The sequence below is a fragment of the Calypte anna genome, chromosome 24 (genome assembly GCF_003957555.1).
Source record: "Calypte anna isolate BGI_N300 chromosome 24, bCalAnn1_v1.p, whole genome shotgun sequence".
NCBI classification, from domain to species: Eukaryota; Metazoa; Chordata; class Aves; order Apodiformes; family Trochilidae; genus Calypte; species Calypte anna.
The window spans coordinates 4197745-4221265 of NC_044269.1; the positions used below are offsets into that span (position 1 = coordinate 4197745).

Consider the following 23521-nt stretch of genomic DNA (forward strand, 5'->3'; position numbering starts at 1 on the left):
TAAAAGGAAATCATTTTTGGCGAGTCCCTTCACCTAATGAAACCCCATTTTTTTTCTCTGCAAATCATAGGGCCTATTAAAAAAAAAAAAAAAAAAAGAAACTGCAGCAAACCACTTATTATATTAATCCCATTTTCTTTTGCAGTCCCTGAGCTCTCATGACCAAATTTTTCAGTGTGCTCACCACAACTTCTGTGCTGCCCAGTCCAAGGAGTGCTGGTACCAAATATAATGGCTAAGCCACAACTGCATCAGGGCTACAATTACACAGCAGACAGGAAGCCAAAGAAATCAGCTCCCACCCCTACATCTATCTGCTCCCTGGTTCCAAGCATGCAGTCATTTCCCAGCCAGACCTTACATTTTCCATGCTTCCATCTTTCCCAGTGGCACACATTGTCATTTTCTAAACTTCACTGGGGCACATCTTAAAGCATTTGCACAGGGGCTCATTTTCTAGGAATTTCACCAATCAGAAAAGAAAATGTCAGCTCTCAAAAAGAAAATGGTAACTGGAAGAAGGCAAAAAAAACCCCAAAGGGTAGCTAGCTGCTCAGATACTCATCACCAGCACTCTTGCCTTTCAGAGCACTGGTGTGTGCCCTGAAGCACAGGAAAAAAGAGCATGAACAGTATATTTTTTTTTAAGAAAACCTGAAATCAAAGAGCTAGAGGAAAAGTCACTGGAAATCACAGAGCAGAGCTCCATATCCAGTTTATCCCTGCCTGAGAATCATGTGCACCAAACAGCCCCTGCTAAGGCATAAAGAGAGTGTCAAAACCCGGGTTTAAACCTGGATTATATTTTAAAATTGTTTCCCAATTCTTCTCCCTAATCCTCCTGATTATTAAATGAAAGGAGATGAAACAAGGTGAGCAGAGCAATATGCTTCACTTTGCTATACTCCATTTTGCTCAAACAGTTATTACAGTCCCCAGCAGTTCACCCTACAATAAAACTGCAAATTACCCTACAACAGAGAAAGACAAGTTTAAGATTTGTAAGTTGCTTTACAATGCTAAGAATAAATATGTACAGCATTAGAGAGTATTATTATACCCTTGCAAAACTCTTGAGCAGAGCAGAGTGCTTATGTTTTGAAATGTGCACATCAAAGGTCTTGTTTGAAACCATTCAAGTCAGTGTACAAATGGATAAAGGCTGTGATGCCTTATGTGTTATTTTCAATCTCCTTAAATATAAAAAAAAATCTCTTACTAAAAAAGAGCAGGAGTTAAGTAATGTGTTCACACCATGAAACAATCTTAAAAACTTCAGAAATAGATATTGCAGCCTTCTCTTCATGACAATTAATTCAAAACCACTTGGAAGAAACCAAGGATTGAAGCACAGGGAACAGAAAAGTACTTTAGGAAAACTATTAGGAGTTTTCTCCTTAAGCCCAGCATTCAGTTTGTTCATCTCTTGCTCTGCAAAACCAATACAGAAGGGACTGGTCAGGGACTGCTTCTTTCCTGAAATACTCAGTTTCTGAAAGAATATTGCTTTCTAAATCACTAACCACCTTCTGAAGCCTGTTATATGCAGGCTCTACTGTCACAAAGGTGGCATGATTCATGACTTGAGGCTTTTTCTTACATAGGATGGAAAAAAAAAATCATATAACTGATTTTTAACAGGATTATTATCCAGTATAACCACTACACAACTACACAGACAAGTCATGTAAGACTAAAATGTTGGCTGCAGGTTTGTTTTGGGTTTTTTCCTTATGCAAGTAATAAACTTATAAATAAAACCATATAGTGTCAAACTATATTTTATCACCAGCTTTTGGGAAAAAGCAACACAATGCATTCCTTTCAAGTGCAAATCAATGCAGCTGCCAGGAAACGGTGTAAAAACAAGAAAAAGATTCAGGAATGGAAGCTTATATCTTGCTTCCTACTCTGATTTCCCAGGTTTCCTTCCCTCCGAACTCAGCCACATGACATGAGAAGAAAACAATTTGAAGGAGGTAAAACAAAAAATATCTCTGACCAAAAACAGCAAGAAAGAATTGAGTTCAACTGAGTTTTCAGAAGAAATTAGAGATAGTTTAAAATATGGCTGGGATTGTAAATACAGTAACTAAAATCAACAGATTTCTACAGAGTTCTGGACAACAGCAGAAAGAAAACACAGAAAAAGTGATCCCAATTTCTACATCTGTAAAAAAGGAATCTCTCCTGAGAGCTTAGGAAAAATGTTAAAAGAGTAAGCACATAACTCCTCATTCAGATTTGTCATTTTAGAAAAGTGGAGTGAAACCTAAGACAATTAACTTAAATTAATGCTTCTGAAATACTGCCCTACAAGTTACAAGCCTGCATATTTCAGGTGGCACTTGCCAGGATTTCAAATCTCCATCAATTTATGTCAAGAAGCAGCAGTTTTGGTCCTTCCTGCCTGCCTTAGGTTCAGCTGATTACAGAATGCTTTTCTTCTTCATGTACAAACCACACACCCTGCAAAGAACAACAACAAAAAAAAGCTCTTCTCCCTGTTCAATAACAGCATTAGCAGCTCTCAGCTGGTTGGGCTGGGATGTGGTAAATATTTATGCAGAATTCACAGACCTTTACCCCAAAAAGGAGGCAGGCATGGGAAAAGAGCAGCTTCCCAGAGCTCCATCCAGCGGAAGCCAAGTGGTCCCCAAGGAATGGTGTCCACACCCCAGGAAAAAAAAAATAAAATCCACAGAGCAGCAAGAGCTCCACATCTGAGCACTGCACTGCTGGCTGAGTTGCTCAAAAAAATCAAACCAAGCCAATCCTGAGGCCTTCTGATAGGCAAAAGGGTTGTAGAGTTCCCTCAGAGTATCTAAATCCTCTCTAGAGCTGGAGGTTATAAGCACTGGGCATCAGGCTCTGCCTTTCATTTCAGACTCAGGATGTTAATTTCTCCCATCTTTTACATAAAGCAACAAAATCCATCCTGTACATCTTAAATAAACAGGAACTAGGAAAAAGCTACTATGCCTTTTTTCTCTTTTTTTTTAAGTGTGTAGATATAAAAGTACAGACAAGAAGATATGCAAGAAATCTGACATATTTCATCAAGAACACAGAGTCCACTAAATGACCTGCATCTTTTAGACAAATCTGAGAAACACCCAAGTGTTTTAAAAGTACAAATATAGTGGGACACTATTTAAAATGTGGATATATCCTGAGAAGTCACATAGATCTTAAAGGCACTGAAAGTATGCTACATGTTACTTTACTGAAAGTGAATTATAGGGAATGTCTCTGATTTTTTTTCATTAAGAGGTCAGAACTCTGATACTTATTCACAATGACACTTCTCATCAAGAGAGCTACCAACTACACCTTTTTTATTCTCCATGCCTATGCTGCCTTGTTTTCAAGTCATGGCTGTTTTATTTTTGCTTTAGGTGCATCTTTGACATTCTGTCTTTGGAGAACTGATGTTGTGCCTTCAATCCACCTCCTGACAGCATCAGACAAACCTTGCCTGACCTCCAGCTGTTATCCATATGGCTGTTCCATCACTTAGGGATGAGTCTGTCCTGGTCAGAGCACACTGAGTGGCTCAGTTCACCCCCTCTTCCTCCACAGCAGAGATTTCATGCTTTCAGAAATGTTTATTGGTCTGAAATCTCAACGACTCAGCAGCAGCACAGGACTAAGAAATCTTTTGTTTGGCTGTTCTGGGTATGCTGCATGGAAAAGAGAAGACAATTTGATGAACAAGTGAGTTAATCTTTCATTTGAGTATCCAAAATATGTTGCACTACATAATAAGCAGGGGAAGTTAAAGATACAAAAGGTTCCTCTTAGGATTTCTGCCAGGCAAGAGCAGAGGACTTAAGCAGAGCTTACATCAGACAAAGGAGGAATTTTATAAAACCACTGCTTCACCTCTACAAACCCTTCATTATTTCAGGTCCTTAGAAACACACCTTGAATTGCTGGAGCTTAGTTTGAAAAAGAAGAAACTGAGGTACAGAAACAGGAAATTAAAAAGCAGATCAACAGTTGCTGAAGTAGAAATCCTATCAGGATTATCTGACCAGCACTCAGTCTGAAATCAGTACCATAGATTTTTGTTGAAGATGCTTAAGAGAAGCCTGCAGAGCAGCACCTGATTCATAGAACCACAGAAAGCTAAACTGAATGCACATAACACAACAGATGTGCAAACTTCCAGGTTTTAGAGCATTTTGACATGAGTTAATAAAATGCTTTTTAGGATTCAAGGTACCAGAGAACCTTCCAAGAAATACTTCCAACTTTCTAAGTATATTAGTGGGGAGAGATTTAGAAAATCAAGGGACTGTGTCTGTAGCATGCTGGTCAAAAATTAAAATCTCAGATTAACATTTCAAATGACAAATTCAAATTAAAAACTGGCAGAGAAGAAACAAGAGATCAAATCAAATGTAGAACGGGCTCTGGAGAAGTGCTCCCCATAAAATAATAAAAAAAAAAAGCCAGGATGATTTAGAAATGAGAGAAATTGGTAAAGGGAGCAGTATGGAAAAATAAAAAGCAGGGGGAGAGGATAAGGAAATGTAACAGCTCTATTGCTTGAGACAACCCAATTTACTATGCACCTCACCATGTAAATCCTCTAGCTCTGCTCTGAACAAAAAAAAAAAATCACCTTTCAGGCTCCAGCCAGCTGACTAAAAAGCACATTATCAGCACAAGTTAGGATTAGACCAGCAACCTACTTTGCAGAGTCAATCATTACAAGGCTGAACCACATCTGTCTGCTTTTAATGCATGGCTGCATTAACCCTAAGCAAAATGCAGTGCTTAAAAAAATAATCTTCAAAAAAAGAAAACAGAGAAGTCATTAAAACTTGAAGCACCGTTGTTAATTGCAAGCATAGGCTGATCATAGGCATTACTCAAGTCAAGAACCTGCTAAACCAAAGAAAAACATTACAGAAGGATTCACCATTTTCTACTGAGACACACAACGTGCTACCAGACCATGTCCTGCAGGGAGTAATTAAGAAAGTTCTGGTACAAATATGGAAATTGATTAAAAGGCAGATGGAAAGTCTGCTAAATCTGTGAGGCAATAAAACAAAACAAACCAAACAACCCATCAGTAAAAGCAAAAAGTGAGACATCTTTTATAAAAGGCAATTCTTTCAGTCTCTTATTGTCTGGGCTGACTTCTGGCATAGGAAAATGGGATATATGGAGCTTCATTTAAAAGGTCATACAGTTTCCTTCCTCAATCTTCTACTGTGAACAATTTTAGAAGGCACCAAACATTTCAGAACAGCCTATCTAAACAAATTTTGCTTATCCTGTCATTGAATTAAGCTCCAGTGATTCCAGTAAGCCTGCTACGAAAAAAGGGCCCCCAAACCAGCTTCATAATACAGTATTTATGCCAGTCACCAAAAATCAAACCTGAATCAATGCCAAAACAGCATACTAAGCTACAGAGAAACAAGTAATTATTGTCCAGCTGACAATTGGAAAGGAGATAAAAATGAGGACATAGATATTCCATTTTCTAAGACAAAACCTACTTCATTCATAGCAAACTGCTGAACATAGTTGCTGAAATTGAGTTATAGTTCAAGGAAATAAAAACCTAAGACCAATAACATGGTTTTAGCATTCAACACCTTGTCATGGTATGCTCTAGAGCCAGAAATTTCCAACAATAAATACTGTTAGGCCTTAAAAACTTCTACCAACTGTTCACCTATGTGTATCAAGAACAGGGGGGAAGGTGCTGGGGGCTTGATTTATTTTTTCTTAAGAATTATGCACTTTGTTCTCAATTCACCACAAAACTCACCCTACTCCAGCTTTACAGTACAATAAACCTAAAAAAAAAAAATAAGAACATGAACTGCATCCAAATGCTGACCCCATAAGCAACTGGCCTTACCACTGCTGTATTCCTCATCTATTGCCTTATCCTCCCAAATCCTAGAAGCAGAGGGGGGGGAACAAAACAAAACCAAAGCAAAATGCAAGATAGCAATACCTGTATTCATAGCCCCAGCCTCTGAAAATGCAGAGATCCATTTCTTTACTTCATTAGAATGTCCCTGGCTCAGTGCAACAAGGAGCACACAACCAGGACATGGAGGTGACAGTGTTTCCAGACATTGCCTGTGAGCCAAATAGCCAGTTTGAGTTACCACCCCTCAAATTAATTTTATTTTGGAGTCTGTCCTATTGACCAGTTCTCCCTTGCCCTCAAGCCAATCCATAATCCAGTCTTTTCCAGGGCTCTCCATCTCCCCCTCCCCAGCAATTCTCCTGCCTGAAGCCCAGCACTGGAGCCCTGCAAGGGGTCAGGAGATGTGCAGGGAGAAAAGGAAGGGTTTAGATCTTGTCAAAGCTTTACCACTGTCACTACAACACTGCATCTGCCTCTTCCTTGGAAATTCCAAAGCCAGAGTGTTTACATAGCTAGTTACACCAGTGTAATTATGATGGTATATTTCCTCAAAGAGGCAGGGCCTGCTAGCTGATTCATCTGAATTTTTTAATATTTGCTCAGCAGCTGAGGACTGCTGCAGCCTCAGGAGATGCTTCCTGCTTCAGCTTCTGGAGGGGCAACAGTGCTAAAGCCAGGCAAACCAAACACAGGGATGGCAGCTGCCACTCAGAAAATGTCTGCTAAAATACCCTGAGTATTATAACTTCCATTTAAAGCAGAGCCTGCATGCACTTTACCTACAGAAATTTCCATCTATTTGCTATGGATCAGAATCCATGCTTGCAAGAAGCCACCACTCCCTCAGTGTTGTACCAAAGCATGCTCCAAATGCCAAAATACAGACCTCCCACTCCAATTCCCACTATCCTGTATTAACTGAACATCTTCACTCACCCTTAGCAGTTGTCAACAGTCAAACAACCTCACAGGATTAAACAAAATTTTGTGTTATCACCCTACTCAACAGCTGGCTCGAAGTAACTGAGGTGACTCAAATTATCACACATGCAAGAAACTTGGAATCACAAAACTAAAGCACTGGTCACCAGCAGAGCATCACTGCTCAAGGCACTGAATCAGCAATAGAAATAGAATTTCTTTAAATTTGTCAGCAATTTTGCCCCAGTGAGGCAATTTCTCCCAAGGTCCTGAAACTGAATATGTGTAACCAGACCCACTGCAGCCTGGAAATCACCAGGATGCCAAGAGAAATGCTTGAATCTAAAGCAAGCATCTCCAGGTGATGGAAAAGAGAGAGGAGGGGGAGAGCAGAGCCAGCTGACAAGCTTACCAGGCAAAAAAATCATTTGCTGCTGGGCATTTCTTCCTTCAGCACAAACTGAATTGGGTTGAGTGCCATTGAGAAAGAGATCCTGGGGCCACAGTGACAGCCCAAGGATTTGTCAGTGACAAAGGGCTGCCCCACAGCTCTGTTAATTCCTCTGCCAGCTTCATGCAGCCTGACATCTCCATCCATGGAGAACACAGCTGGAGAAGTGACAGAGACAAAGGGAAGGCTCAGGGATTCCTGCAGCCACCTTCAGGAATGGGGAGAGCTTGACCACGACTGAGAAAAGTTTCTTAAAATCCCCCAGGAAGCTTGCTGGTTTGGGGGCAAAGCTATCCCAGCAGCTCATCACTGTATTTCAAATTTACTGCCACAGAAAACTGATCCCAGTATGACTCTGAGCTGGAGATGAAGAGATTTCACATGGGGATTTAAATTTTAAAAGCCCCTGAGCAGAACAGCCCTTGTTTGAAGTGTTCAGAGGCTTTCTGCTTGTCCTCACAAACAATTATTTTTATTTTTTTTTTTAACAAACAAACCCCACCTCACTATATATAATGTTCTTTTTTCCCTCTTTACCACACAGATTTTATTTACTAAAAAAAAAAGGTGTGGGAAACAACCTTAAATTCCTACATACACTCTAAAAAACCTCTCGTTTTGGGGAAAATATATTCCCACTTCCCAATAAAAGCAGAGGAACCAATTTATTGTCAAGTAAACTCCAGCAGGTTTCTGAAGCCATTGCTGATCCAACAACAGATCACAGTCCATCAGTATTCCAAGCAGCACTTTACAGACCTGAAGGAGCCACTTTCTCCATATACCAGAGCAACAGATGGAACAAGATTTCCATCACATTCCCAGCTACTGTGGTGTTCCTGTAATTCCAGCAAGTAAGCACTGGGAAGCTCCTCAAGGTGAATTCCCAGGACCTTGATGGGAGAGAGCCATGATGATAAAACAAAGAAAAAATAAATAATTCTTAAAAACCCATAAATTTAAAAAGGGAGGGGGAAACAGCTTAATTATCTGCTTCTGCTTCCAGAGGGAGAGCCTCCTCCAGGAAGGAGGAGCAACTCCTCCCCTTCACCTGCAGCATTACAGTATCTCACAACCAGGCAAGCATGTTTTACACCACCAGGTGAGTTTTTCTGGCCCAAACCAGGGAGAACACATGGATTTCTAGGCCCAGAGAACACCCAGATGCTCCTTTTACAGAGGGGTAGTCAAAACCACGGGTGAACAGTTGCAGACACCAAACCCCATGGTTAATGTCTCACTGAGGAGGGCAAAACCTGATAATAAGCTTACTAAAAGGAAAAGGAAGAGGAGGTCAAGGTTTGCTATGCAATCCATACAGCTGAAGCTGCACTGGTTACCATCCAAAGTAAACAACACTCCAGCATTTAAAGTTATCAACATTCCTACATCTTTCCACACAAAAGCATGCTTGCTTTTTCTACCCCCCCACCCCTCCACTGAAGTATTACAGGGTTTCATTCTCACCACAGTTTCCATAATGTGAGTGGGCTGAATATATATATACATATATATAATATATATAACTTTATAATATAACTGTTTATAATTATATATAATATATATAACTTTATAGGCATATCTTGTGTGTAAAACTTGGGGCTTCCAATGCTACTCAAAGGGCTGCATTACTTGGCAACATCACACTCACCAATTTAAGTGTCTAAGCATCAAACCAAAGCACCTGCTACTGAAGCAACCAAACCAGATGCAGAGCAAAGATATTTCAGCCCATGCACCCATTCCCAAACCATTACAAAATCTGTTCTTTTGCTACTGAAGGTTCTACCACAACTCCAAGGTAGAGAAGAAGTCTGTGACAAAGATCCCCGCTTCCCCAGTGCCCTACAGACTTCGAGGCCTCCTTACAACAAAGCCAATCCCACAACAATTGCAAACAGCTCTCTCTGCACTCTCCCTACACCACCTTCACCAGCCCAAAGGATTGAGCTGCTGGATTTGCTGAGATCAGATCTGCACCCACATCAACCACTTCCGCTCCTCCAGCCGCAGGGACTGCGCAGGGCAAACCACAACCTGGCATTTTGGGCCTCTCAACAAACAGCAAGAACAAATTGCCAACTGGGAAGCTGCACTTCAGCATCCTGACATCTCCCAATCACCAGCTTTTCTCCTTGACACTGAAGCGTTGCTGATAAACCATCATCTGCCCACCCCTTTACGTTCACATCACACAAATGTGGCCCCTTCTCTCTCTTGACAGCTCCCCCTGAATGGTTTTTCCAGGTCCTGCCTACCTCAGCCAGGATAGATGGCTACACAGCAGTGGCAGGAATCACTCTTTTGAAAGCAGAAACCACCTGAGAACAGCAGCTTGCTTTTGGCTGAAGCCACTAATTTGGGATGCTACATAACCATCAATTTTCGGAAGGCAGAAAACCCTACCAGCACAGGTCAGAAAACTGCAAGGTTTGCTGACCTGCAAGCACCCACTCTGAAAGCCACTCAACAGATGAACAGGAATTGTTATCATCACAGCACAAATACTGTCGGATGGGAATTGCTGTCACTCAAAGCAGAGTAAAATTTAAAAGGCATTAGGATGACTGAAAGTGGTTTCAGCCTCCTCAAGGAATAGGTGGTACTCCCAGACACCCAACACTTATCTTCAGCCCTCCACAGAAAACTCAGCAGAGCTGTAGCCCTGGCTTGTCAGGGTTTTTTGCCTTACAGCAGCAGGTCTCAGTCCTTTACAGCTGACATGTGCCTTCAGAAGGCACTGGCAGACAGGAAACCTCTCTGCTATCTGGCAGCTGCCACCACCTCTCCCATTTCTCTCCCTCTCACTCACTTCCTATTGACTTGCTCATGTCTTACACTGCAGCTTTTTCCTATTTCCTTTCTCTCCTCACTCATTACAGCTTCCCTCCTTCAATTCTATTCTCTTCCCCCTTTTCCAACCCTTTTCTGGTAACTTTGATCTCAGTCCCTGCTCATCAGAATATTGTTTTGCAGCTGGGCACAACAGAGGCAGTGTCTGTGCCACGGAGGAGACGCCTTGTCTGATGTGCTGCCAACAAGCTACACCAACAGCCACTATCATAACAGGCTAAAAAGACTTCCAAGCAGCCATCAGATACTTTAGGTAGGCCTGCAGGTTGAAGCTTGTATGTTTATGGGAGTGGTGGAGTCAGAATCCTGTACCTGTCTCGAATCACTCCAGTACTTTATTACAAAGATGGGTCTTCTCCTCCATCCAGACTGGGAAATGCTTGCTCAGGTCAATTCAAGTCCCACCTAAACTTTCCAATCCCCTTCCAGCACTACAGCTCACTGAAAATGTCCACAAAAAAGTTATCTAGCTCTTCACAGATCACTGGTTCATCTTGGGAAGTCACCCAAGCTTTTGCTAAAATGATTGCCTGGGACACCCCAAAGCAGGATTCCCAGTCTGCAAATAAATTCAGGATCTGAATTATCTTTCAGACCTCTCACATACCCCAGAAGAGCTGTGCTGCTACTCAGGGTTTCAAGTAAGAACAGCACTTGGATAAAATTACAGTTTCCAGCAATAACTCTGGAGAGCTTACCAACACAGATTTCAAGAGGTGGGGAGCAGATGCCCTTACTTTTTTTTGTGTGTGTGCCAACAGAGAGCAAACAACTCCCATCACCTGGGAATTCTTCCTTTGGTTTCTAGAATCAACATTGCAACTTCTTTACAACCACCGAGAGAAGTTCACAGGGTTCAGTCCATCTTTTACAGAGTTCTGTGCTCTGATCATTAAAAGTTAAGTTTTTCTGACCCCTTAAATGAAGTCAGACCCCAGTGCCACTCCCAGAACAGCACACCCTGCCAGCAGGACATTTGAGAGCATCCCAGTAACTAAGATGACAATGATCCAGAGGGATCACAACCACATTATTTCAAGTCCAGGAACTCACGTGCTCTGCCTTAGGACCTTTTCCACCTCCTGTATTCAGCCCCAGGAAGGACAACATTCATTTGCTTTTCCATTACCAGAGCAATTTAATGAAGCACCTTCCCCACTGACATCAGAGAGCCCAGAAGTTTCAGTGTTGTCAAAACAAAGCTTAAAATAGCCACAAAGATAATATTTAAGAGTTTGCCAACAAATGCAAACGTTTCTTATTTACCACCAGGCTTCCCTAAATGGTCTATCTGTGCAAGAAAAGGTTCCTGCCCATTGGTCTTAGAAGTCAAAACAGACACAATACTGAAAATACTGAAGGAAAGGATGCAGAGTAATAACAAAGTGATGTTTAGTAGACAATTTGTGAATGTCACTGTCTGAACATTGTTTTGTTTTTACTATTTATACTTAAGCTTACATTATAAACAGAGGGACACTGCTTTTTCCTGTCATTTTTAATATATTTATTTTTAAATGTTTTCTTTTAACAGAAAAATGACTAAAACATGTCTCTTCCTGTCTTTTTTCTAAGCGAGCTGTTCCAGTTTTGTATGTACCCTTGTATTTTATCCCTTGTACACTGATCAAACACTACAGGTTTTCAATCCCTGTCCATTTTACTACTTCCTTTGCTACTGCTTCCCTTGTCCTTATTTTCAGCCCTCTCTTCTGACATTACAATATCTACATCCAGGCTCCTGACCCTCAGTTTAATCAAGCTGAGACATGAACTCCCATTTCTATTCTTTAAACCCAGCAATTACCCTGAGCAGGGCCACAGAGCAGAACACAGCATCACACACCAGAAACTATGCATTCAAGTCTATTTTCTCCTACTGCTATTAACACCTCTTACACAAGAAAGATCTGGTTATCTCAACCAGATAAAATATCAGGACTAGAGTGAAAGGAGGGAGAGTGCTGAGGCTGAGGAATATTTGCAGGGCTTTAGGAATGCTAGGAGCAGCATTTTTATTAGCATGTTAGATCACCCAGTCTAGAAACCCAGGGATAATACAAATGTGATTCATTATTAAGTCTCCTGCTGATTTTCAGATTGAAGGAAGAGGTATTCAATGAGAAACATGCAGGATAAAGCCTTGAAAGCAAGAGCCTAAAGCTTATCTTTCAAGCAGCACAGCCAACATACTTCCCCAGTGACCCAGAAGGACCACCAAGAGGTTTAAGTGGAGAATTCAGTCTCCAGCCCAAGACAAACACTGCTCCTCTTTGAGACACTTTGCATAACTCCAAGCTATAGCAGTGGGCTGGCCAGGGTGGGGGTTGATGGTTGTAACCATGAGAGGCAAACAATGCTACCCGGAACACTGGGGAAAAAAAACAGGGGGAAAAAAGAGTGTCAAAAAACCTCCAAAGCTTCTTGGGAAAAGAGGGGAACAGAAGCAGGCACTGCCTCCCTGAAGAGGAGTCAGACAAAATGCTTAGGGCACAAATTCCCTAGGAGACCCCACTTCTGGGATACAGTCCTGAAAGATGTAAACTAAGTGGGGTACAGGTGTCTGCACCACTTTCCCCAGGCACATCCCCTACACTGCCTTCAGAGGGACTGCCAAATAAACTTCAGTGCCTAAATCATTGCTTTTAGCATGCAATAGAGAGGAAGAATCAACTGAGAAGATTCCTTTCATTTCCAGCAGCAAGACTGTAGTCTGTGCTGTCACCCCCAAGGACCAAGAAACTCCTCCTCCTGTATCAGCCATGCTCATCATTACAGAAGTCAGTTCTTATAAAAACTGGTGTGAAAAGATCACAAATGAACACCCACAAAGCCCACCAGTCACCTTGGGAACTTCTGCTCCAAGGGGAAGATGCAGATTTCTTCTCCAGCATCTCGACATCAGAGAGCAGCAAAAAAGCAGAACAATGATCCTCAGCCACTGCCCAAACAATTTTCCACAGGAAGAAAGGGGAGTGGAGCAACACAGAGAAGGACAATCCAGACATGACAGTCATTAGTTGTGCCAATGCAAAACCAGCACTCAAACACCACTGTGGTAACGCAGTCCAAGAGTAGGACAGACTGGAAAAGCCAAAGAGGTCCCCTCCATCCTGCAGCAGGGTTTTTATGTTTCACATTTACCTGTCACTTGGACAGAAATGGCATCTGAAGAGCTCAGATTATCACCAGGCCATTTCTCCAGCTTTCTCATGCAATCCCTGATGCCCTGTAGGCTTTCCAACAGCTTTGGCAACTATCTTTTGCTGCTAAGGGTATCATATCCCTGAATCCTGTGGATCTAGACAAGGTTTTTAAAAGTTTAAAATTAAGCAGCCTACATCCCAGTATTGTTCCTAATCTATATCCATTCAAAACACTAATAAATGCCATAATAGGAGTTAAGTGCACAGGGAGAATTATACAATTGAGCTAACAGATGAAATATCTTTCCTGCCTCCACCCAAATAATCATGACGCCCACAGCTCTATTGAAAACTAGAAAATCAAGCTCACCTCAACTTCTGTCTCCAGCAAAAAACCCTAATAAACTATGCAGCATGAAGTGGTAGCATTTGCTTCCTAGCAAGTAGTAAACATCAGAGGCAGCTTCAATAAAAGCAGAATCAAAAATGAATTTATGCAGACGTCAACTACTAATTTGCAGACATAATGAAGGCACAAGGATGGAAAGTACAAGACTTGCCTTGATGACTACTACACTTTTTAGTCCATAGCAACAGGCAATATGCAGCTCACTTGCCACAAATATTAAATCTTTCAATCTCTACTAATTAGATAAATGCATGATAATAAGCAGCTACTCAATAAGACTTCTTAGGAAGTTCTTACCCTGCTGGAAAAAAAATTAAAGACTTTTTCCCAGCGTGCAGTTAAAGAAGTCCCAGTTACTAGAGGGACTTAAAAAACAGCCAAAGAGAAGGAAAAGTGTATCTGCACAGATAAGAAACAATTAGGGTTTATTTTAGTACCACGGCAGGAGTAAATCAGCAATTAAAACCTCTCAAGGGTAATTATGTGTAAATTCTACCTCTCCTGTTTTCCGATCATAGCAACAGAAACTACAGCACTGTTATAAATAAACCTCATTTGCAAGCAACTGCACAGGAAGAGTCACCAGTTCTTCTAGCAGGTCCTGCAAAAGCAGCAAGAGCCTCTCTCCTTTTATTGTGCTTTAATAAACACAGAGAAACATAAAGAAAGTTCTGTAGCTGTGCAATTGCTCAACTCTGCAGCACGTTTGGAATGGTTACAGGAAGAAAAATACAGTTAACTACGAGACCCAAATAAATTAATAAATAAAATTAATGGCGTGCAAATGTTTCTTTAGTGCCATAACAGGATGCAGCAGAGTTCTGAGCCTCCTTTCGTGGCCAAACCAGAGCCTGCAAATGGCTGAATTTCATCCCAGCCCCAGTATGTCCTTGCAAAGAATAAAAGCCTTATCTCACTCAGCCATGTGTCCCCTGCCACAAACTGCAGAACAGAGCAACGCCCAAAGCCAGCACTGCTGTGCCTGGGCCAGCAAATGTGCAGCCTCAGAGGAGGAACAGGAAAAAACCTCCTGGAACATACCCTGCCCAGCTAAACCCTCCCAAGAGGGTCCCCGAGCTGGCCTTACCTGATCCCTGGAGTCCAATCTCCTCTGAAAAGCCTCAACACTGACAGCCCAAACCAGCAGCCAGTACCAAAAATGCAGCTTAGCACTGGGAACTGGACAGGAATTTGAGGGAGAAGAAAATCAGCTATCTTCAGGCTAAAAGGTAAGGCAGATTTCTCCCAAATCCAGAGATAGATGAAGAGAAGGCAGCATTTTGTCATTTACCTGAGCTGGTTTAGACACTTATTTAAGGATAAGTGGTCCCCTAAATGTGCCAACTTTTTCCCACTGCCACGAAGGCATTTGAGATGAAGAGCTGAGATAGAGATGCCTACCCCAAAGATTTATTAAGTTAAGCAAGATAAATGCCACCTTAGGAGGCCTCTAAACAAATACAGCATAGCTAGGAGAGGATTAAATTAAGAGGGTGTAAATGTTTACAAACGTAAAGTGGCAGAGCAATAAGGCTGAAGATTAATTACTTGATATGGTCCACTGGGCACTAGGATTATGAAAAGAAGCAGCTGACAAAGTAAAAACACCCTGAAATAAATAAAGGGAAGTCAGTTTCTCTCCTTTAAGTCCTGTCTCATACCACCAGAAGCAATACAAGGCACAAGGGTGATCCTGGGCCACTTTTTGCTTAGGTTTTTCTAAATCTAAAGTACTATATTAAAAAAAAACTTATTTTTACTGCTAGCAACCTTCACACATTTCTTCAACTGCTGAGTAGCTGAGTGGGAATGGCAAATGTCAGACACTTCTTTAGTAACTTTGCTGAAGAGTCACTCACAAGTCTCAAAATGAGTTCTTTTTGTTGAATACCTGGTATGGCTCCTACTCCCCCAGCCACTCAGTCTCCTTCAGTCTGAAGACAGTGGATGAAAAGACCCAAGAAAGCACTGATGCTTCATGAGCCAGATTGATAACAGAACCCAACTCATAGATGAGGTATAACCATTATCAAAATGAACTGGGTTAAGGTTTGGTCCACAGAAAAAAATTATACCAGCCATGAGAGAGCATGACTGTACTTCAGCATTGACTCAGATACTAAAATTCATTGCATTTTCTCAGGAAAAAAGCACTATTAAAAGGGAAAAAAAAAGAAAAAGAGGAGTCTTAATGTAATATATATATATATAAATATGGAGAGAACTGAACATGTCAAATACTTAATAACATGGGGACCTCATGACACTAGAAGCATCAAGCTTATTTATATTGCACCTGCTTTGCATTCCAAGCTTAAAAGCCCAAATTAAGGAGGCAATACAGAGGCTTCTGGGGCCTAATGGGAAAGCAAGTTTTTCACCAGTGCTAAGACCACAGTGACTGAAAAAAATCCCCCTCCAGATCCAGCACAACGCTGCAGATAAAAAGGACCACACACCATCACCACCACCACATCCAGTGCTCTGCCAAAAAACTCAGCCAGGGAATAAATGGGCCACAACAACTGGATGCCCTGCACACCCCCAGGTTTGGGGTTCCTTCAGGACAGTGGTGAAAAGGAGTGGTAAGGAGAGGCCCTGTATGCCCCCAGCCAAGACACAGCTCTGCTGCTGGAAACCTCTGACTGCCAGGGTTGTGGAGACAGCTGCTTACCTGACATTAAAAAGTCTTTTGAACCAGAACCTTAATGGAAGACCAAACAGAAACATCCTCCTGACATGACTGAAAGCAAAAGGAAATGAGACATACTTCTTGTCTCTGCTACATTTTCAATTTGGCTCTTCCAGTTCAATAATGGAAAGTATTTAGTTTTACTAACAAGTAAATTCAATTCCCTGCCCTCGTGCTTTTCCTTTCCATGCAGCACTCTGATGCTTCTTGGTATGAAAACACTGTCATTCCTTTTGATATCTTGCAACCTGCCTGAGACACACTCTTAAGTGTGTAACAAAACACTAACAAAGCCACTGAGATGTCATCTTTTTATTGTCACTGTCTTGTCTAGAAGAAAAAACATCCTGCAACTCAGCAATACCTCATGCACTCCAAAAGAGGAAAAAAAACCTCAGAGTTTTGTCACCCACTGCGCTAGTACAAACATCCAGAGCTCATTTCAATGACTTAGTACTCCATGAACAGCTCACAGTACAGTCACACATACAGCTCAGGCACTGACCTGGTTGCTGAGACTTGTGGAGTTATGGCAAGGCCTAAGTGACAACCACATTCACCCTTTCCTGCCCACACCTGCAGTCTAAAAGGTGATCCCAGGCACCCCAAAGCATCATCCCTCTGTCCCACCTCTGTTTCTCCTGTGCCAGAACTGCTTGCCTTGGTCACGACAGTCCTATGCAGAGAGGCTTTTGTCACACACACTCCTGCCTTAACCACCAAATAAAGGAGATTATAACAAAAAGCATAACAAAAAAGTTGTTTTTTCAGCTTCCAAGTGTTTCACTTAAAAAAAAAAAGCACGTTAGAGGTCTCCAACTTGATGGTTTTTTTCTTACAACAGAAAATACTTTTTTTTTTTCCCCCCTGCCTCTGAACAAGCAAGAGGATCCCAGGGTGCTAATGAACCATCCAGAGCAACACCTGCAGAGAAGCCCAGGGGCCTGAGCAGGTATCCAAAGCAAGGAACTGATTACAGCCAAGGCAGTGCAGACACCAGCAGACATTCCTGCTCCTCAACTCAGCCTTCCTGCCCTCACCTGAAGTGACCTCTCTTTGGAAGGCTACAATTGCTTGACCTGAAGAGAACCAAGTGCAACCTCTGTGTGGTTTCAGATTCGAGCTCTACCCTAAACTTTTGTCACTTTCCTGCTTTAACTTCTGGCAGGAAGGATTCCTTCTGGTGTTCCTCCGAGCACCAACACGCCTTGGAAATTAAATTATAATCCCTGGTTCTTACAAAGACAGCCTAGCAGGCTTGGAAGCTGTTGGACTTGAAATATTCCAGTTTCAACGTTAACCAGGTTGCCTTGACAGTCTGTCACTCCAGGTACATCCTGATTCCCAGAAACTCAGATTTAATCCCGCTTTTCTGAACCCATCTGTCACACCGTCACTGAAGACACAACACAAAGCAACAAGCTCTGGGAACATCCAAACTTCAGGGGAAAAAAAAAAATTAAAAAAAAAAAAATAAATTCTCATTTTATACTGACCTGTCCGTGATTGTGGACTGTGTGCCACTCATTGGAGCCTTTGGCAAGAAGTCGTATTATCCAATTTACATTTTACTATTACTGCAGGAATATTAACAAGGCTTTGGCCCCCACATGCACCGACGTTCAGGATCCAGCCTTGCTTCAGAAGAGGCATGCACAGAGGACAAATTCAGTTCAAGGGCAAGAAATAATAATGAAAAATTAAAAAAAAAAAGAAAAAACAACTCCAAAAACAATTCCAAAACTCTTCTTGCAAGTCACCCAGAATATCCAGACCACGGAAGTGAGGCGTGGGGGATGTTAAAAAAAAAAAAACAAAACAAAAGGAAAAAAACCTCCCCCCCTCCAAAATAAAAAGGAAAAACAACAAAAAAAGTTTTTTCCCCCTTAGACCCGAGGAAGAAGGGGGAAAGGTAACGCGTTCCGAGAAAAATAATAATAAAAATATTCTTCCGAAGCAAACCAATCCTCACCGGTCCGGAGTTCCAGCGCGGAGAAGGGGAAACCTCCCCGGGAAAACCTGGGGAGATGGGAGCGGGGCTGCCCGGGCCCCGCAGGCCCCGCGTCCCCGGCTGGGTCCCGGCAGGGGGGTGCCCGCTCCCCGCCGCTCTTCACGGCCTCGGCCCCGTGGGGAGCGGGGCTTTGGTCCCGCCGGCTGTCGGTGTCCCGAAAGCCGCGGTGCAGGGGCCCATGTCCCGCTGCCGGCCCGCCCCGACCCCCCGCCCCACGGCTCTCCCGCAGGGGGGTCGGGAAGGGGCGGCCGCCCCGCCGCCGCCTTTAGGCCCGCACGTCCATGCCCCGCCGCTCCTCCTGTCCCGAGATCGAGGGTGGAGGGGGGAGTCGGTTCGGCCTGCCCGGAGAGGTTCCGGTCCGCTCAGCCACGGAGACCCGCCCTGCTTGCGTCTCGGTGCCGGCCCGGTTCGGGGCAAAGTCCCGCGATGAGCTCCGACGGCGCGGCCCGCTCCTGCCGCCGCTTCGCTTCGCTCTTCCCGGCCCGGTTCCGGTTTGGCTGCGCTGCTACGAAACGGGAGCGGCGCTTCCCACCAGAACCTGAGCTGAACCGGGTCGGGTCGGACCGGACCGCCTGTGCCTTCGCCCCTCCCTCCGGTGGTTCTCGGGGGGGCTCGGACCTCCGGGCCGTCTCACGCCCGCCCCTCCCGACGTATCCTTCCGCCGCCGCTCCGCCTACTCCACCGCCCTTCCCTCCCGTCGGGGCGGTCCCACGATCCGCCCCTTCCTTCCTCGCTCCCTTCCTTCCTTCCCCCGGGTTGTCCGTGTGGATTTGCGGGCTGCCGGGGATTTTTCTCCTTCCCCCTTCGGCGCAGGAAAGGGGCTCCTCCTCGAGGCTGCGCCGGCCCCTTGTTTCCTTCCCATGGCGGCTTATGAACGGTTGTTCTTCCTCTGCTCTGCCCGATGGGTGCGGAAAAGGTTCCCCCATCCATCCCGGAGCTCCGCATCCTCCATCCCAGAGCTCCACATCCTCCATCCCGGAGCTCCGCATCCTCCATCCCAGAGCTCCATCCTCCTCCCAGCCCGCTCCCCTGTTTTCTCTCGCCAAGAAACTCTCGGGGGCAGGGAGCGTCCATCTGCGCCGTGGAAAATGTGACACGGAGGGAACTCGGAAGAGAAAGCGAACAGGGAATTGGAACGGGAAGGTGCCGGGAGCTGCGCGGTTCTGGAGCCCCAAAGAGGCACTGGCTGCACCCTTCACCCCCAGACCTTTCCTAGCTCTGGGTCCCATCTCTTGTTCCCCGCATTCCCACGGCACGTTTCATTAGGAATTTTTCTCGCAACAAAAATCCAAGATGAGAACCAGAGCTGGCCCCTGCCTGCACAGACCTAGACCTTCCTCAAACAGCCAAGAGCCTGTTCCTCCTCCCCTTTTTTAAGGCAAAAATATCCCTCGAATACAAAAAGGTGAGCGACAGACTGTGCCTGCCAAATACAGAGCACTTGGACATTCACCTTTCAACACTTCAACTCTCAACAAAAAGTGCACCCTTGCTGGTACACTGCAGTAACTCCCTGCCATTTACACCCATAAAACACAATCTGGGGGAGAAATGTCAGCCTCAGCTCTACCTGTATTTCAGCAGCAGAGTTTTGTTCATGCAGGAACAGCAGAAGCAAACTCTAACAGACCAGAAGCCCAGTTCGAGGTGTATCACCTAATCCCAAAATCTTGTTGCCAACATAAAGGGATAAAGAAGATTTCAGCCAGGCCCTCTTTCTCAAACACCTAGGAATAACATCGATATAAAGTTCAGGAACCTTCCATGCTCTGTGTTTCATGTTGCCAGGAATTCAAAGTAATGAGGAGCCCAGAGGTGGGATGGAAAGCAGGACAGCCCCATTGCCACGAGGGGCAGGCATTGTTTTTTATATCCCTTGCCTCCCAGCACAGAGGAACATCAGTTTTTCCTACCAAATGCCAACAAACCGAAATAATCTTATGAGCTGATCCTATAGGACATGATCCTTCTTCCCTCTAATCAATCTTACCTTGCTATATTTCTTCAGAGTCCCAGATGGTGGACTTGGAAAGGGTCTGGAAAAGAGACTTCTGGAAAATCAGGGTACATCATTAAGCACGCAGGGCAATACCTTGGTTGAAGCTGTATTCAGGACCCTGCTGCTCTACAACACAACTTTTTTCCTCCTTGGAGCACAGTGAGGACAAATCAGGAAACCCAGGGACTGTTTGATAGTCTGAAGAATTTGTTGTTTTGCAGAAGTTCAGTGCAAAGAGGGGAAGCGTGGGATGAAATCATTTTCTAGATGATGCTTGCCATCCACACACAGGACATTTACACTTCCTCTTTTGGTTTCCTTTTGAGGCAGACAGAGGCTTGAGGGAAAAAAAACCCAAAGGGTTTCAAGACATGAAGCCAGCACTGCCTCTCATTCTGCAGCTGTGTGCAGTACACTGGTCAGTGCAGTGGAGTGACTGAACATCTCTGTTATTTGTTTATCTCTTTATTCCATCTCCTCTGCAATAAATCCCTTCTTGCTTTAACTTAGGCAACATCAAGTACTGTGCTCGGAGAGAGGAAGGCTCCTGGGAGACCTTCTGCTTCATGGCAGGCTCAGCGTTTGCATATGCAGCCTCAATCCTTTTTTATTACTTTAATTCTATTTTATTGTGCACGATAACATAAGGACAATAAAAATTAGCTGGAGGAAAACCTAAAAAAAACATGTGAATGAGCAGGAAACTCATCCCCCCCTAGCATTAAATTGATGTAAAATTCAGTGGAGTGACAATGATTAACATTGCCAAAGGTTTGCTCAGTATTTGTCAAAAGAAACACCCCACAAAATTACCACTGACAAAAAGGAAGCAGAAACCCTTAGATCACATGGTTCAGTAGATTAACTCTTGTTCATAATGGGCTGCATCCACATTTTCATGTTTAATGCAACAATTAAAAAGAAAAAGCACTAATAAAGCAATTCAGAAGTAGGCTCTGAAGCCATAACTGCTTCTCTTCCCTGCAAATACAGATTTATTTTTTTTTTAATTATTATTTTGAGGGAGTTGATTGCATCCTTGTGTGAATATAGCTGCTTATATATGATACTTCTGCCTGGGCAGCTTTATGGTGTGAAACCCAGGGTGGGGAAATCAATAAGCAATTACACTGTGTGGTACCAATTTAAATAGATATTTATTTGGTTTGGGGAGCTCTAAAGTCATCACTTAACCTGAATTTACATGTAGTACCATCACACAGAGAGAAATGCTAGAGAAACTAGCTTATCAACCTCACCAATCCATACCTCCAGGTCAAACCAGCAGTGTCCCCAGCAGCCTGGTTTTTACAGTTCAGAACCAGGACCCTGAAAGTGAATTAAGTTGTCTCCTATAAATCACAGCTCCTCACTTCGCCTCGAATGAAAGGCTGGCACAAAAGTGACAGATCCTTGGAGGGGACTTCCACAGAACCCCTGAGAGGCAGGGGTACAGATTAAGCTTTCACCGAGGCTCTTTTCGACAAAAAAAACCCAACAAAAAACCCCCTAAAAACCCCAAACCCGGTTTCCAGGTCCAGCCGCAGCTCCCCGAGCTGCTGTCGCCCTCTGCTGGGAGGCTCTGGGATGGCAGCTCCCTTCCCAGGTTCCTGCTGCGGACCCTGCACCTCGGACCCTTTCTGAAATAAGGATTTCAAAGCCATCTCAGCTTTGGGGGGCTCTGCTTGCTGTACCCGGACCGCCTCAGGGGTCCGATGGGGTGGGCTGCTCAGGGTTTGGACCGCTCTGGGTTCCGAGTAAAGAGAGGCAGGGAATGAGCATCCCTGATGCCAGGTTTATCACACTGCCTGCCTTCTGCTACCTGGTGTACTGCAAATTTGGAAAACAAAGGGTGATTATAATAATTTTTCCTTCAGAAAAGAAAAAATCCTATTTCAGAGAGGATAATCAGCAACTTATCTGGGAGAGCAAAGCATCTCCTGCAGCCCTCAAGTACGAGAGAGCTCTGTAAAACTCTGCTGTAAGTCTGCCATGATGGGCTATTAGCTGAGTTTTGCTGAGCTCCATCATCAAAATTACCTGGATAAAGAGATTTTTAACTTCTGCTACTTACAAGTAATCAATTTAAAACCAGTGCTGTGATGCAGCAGTATTTTGGACAGTTATTTAAATTTACCAGAGATTCTTCTGAGCCAGCTGAGAACGTGTCTGGGGTTTTGTTATTTGCTGAGATTGTATTTTTGAGGGAGCTGAAGATAGCAATGATACCAATAACGGATGGAACCTGCTTCAGAAACATGCCTGACCCAATGGATGTCCGGATGCAACTCTAATCTGGAAAAAAAGTCCATGACCTGGTGCTGTCCTCCACAGTACCATGCAATTTCAAAGCCTTTAACCATCTCAGACCTTCAGACAGACACATGAACTGCTTCCTACAGACAGGCAGCTTGTTCTGCATCCAGTTTACTGGAAATACTGGAAATGCACACAGGGCTGGTCTGCTATTAAGTCACTTGGACACAAAGGCAATGCTGTGCTGACTTTGTTGAGACCCAGATAGCCTAATCTATCAGAGCTGCTACTGGGACAGCTTATTACAGTTCCTAAACCTGGATAATCCACATCACAGTGAGCATTTTTATAGCACCAAGCTTGCTTTCCATATCAGCAAAACTAAGGCAGCAAGCTTTGTAAGGACAGCCAGACCTGCTGCAGGTTTTCTCCTGAGTTTCCTTCTTTCTGCTTGAATCAGTGACCTCTGATTGGAGACAGACATTGAAAAGTATTTGTCACTAGGGTAAAATCTAAAGAAATGGAGAAATACAATGTTTCCCATCACCATTATTTGAGGATTATCAGTGACACCGAACAGAATACACAATTCAAACAACATAACACTGGTTCTGGAAACCAACACTTTGGAGACCCACAGAAACTGACGCTTTCTCCTTCCCATAGGAAATTAATGATGGGCAAACCCTTCTTCATTGGAAAAAGCTTTTCCATACACCTTGATCTGTTCAGTTCCTTCTGGGAGTACTTTTCTTATGTTGCCAACTCCCCAGCTGCAAAACTCCCCCTGAAACCTGAAGGAAACAAGACAAAGCCAGCAGAGGCCAACACCTCCTCTTACAGGGATTTATTTACTGCAGCACATGATGAATCTGACT

General features: G+C 43.6%; 1 protein-coding gene across 2 annotated transcripts in view; it reads right to left on the minus strand.

The window, feature by feature from the left end:
• ARHGEF12 (Rho guanine nucleotide exchange factor 12) overlaps positions 1-19032 on the minus strand; it is a 70825-nt gene extending 51793 nt beyond the window's left edge. Inside the window, exons 1-2 of one of the 2 annotated variants that reach the window (XM_030464728.1) lie at positions 18350-19032; positions 17874-18011 (exon numbers count right to left, since the gene is read on the minus strand). In XM_030464728.1, coding sequence (XP_030320588.1) covers positions 17874-17905 — 32 coding nt within the window. In that variant the 5' untranslated portion in view covers positions 17906-18011; positions 18350-19032. Of the gene's footprint in view, positions 1-17873; positions 18016-18349 lie in introns of both variants that reach the window. The other variant, XM_030464727.1, reaches the window with a different exon arrangement.
• Positions 19033-23521: the final 4489 nt, after the last annotated feature.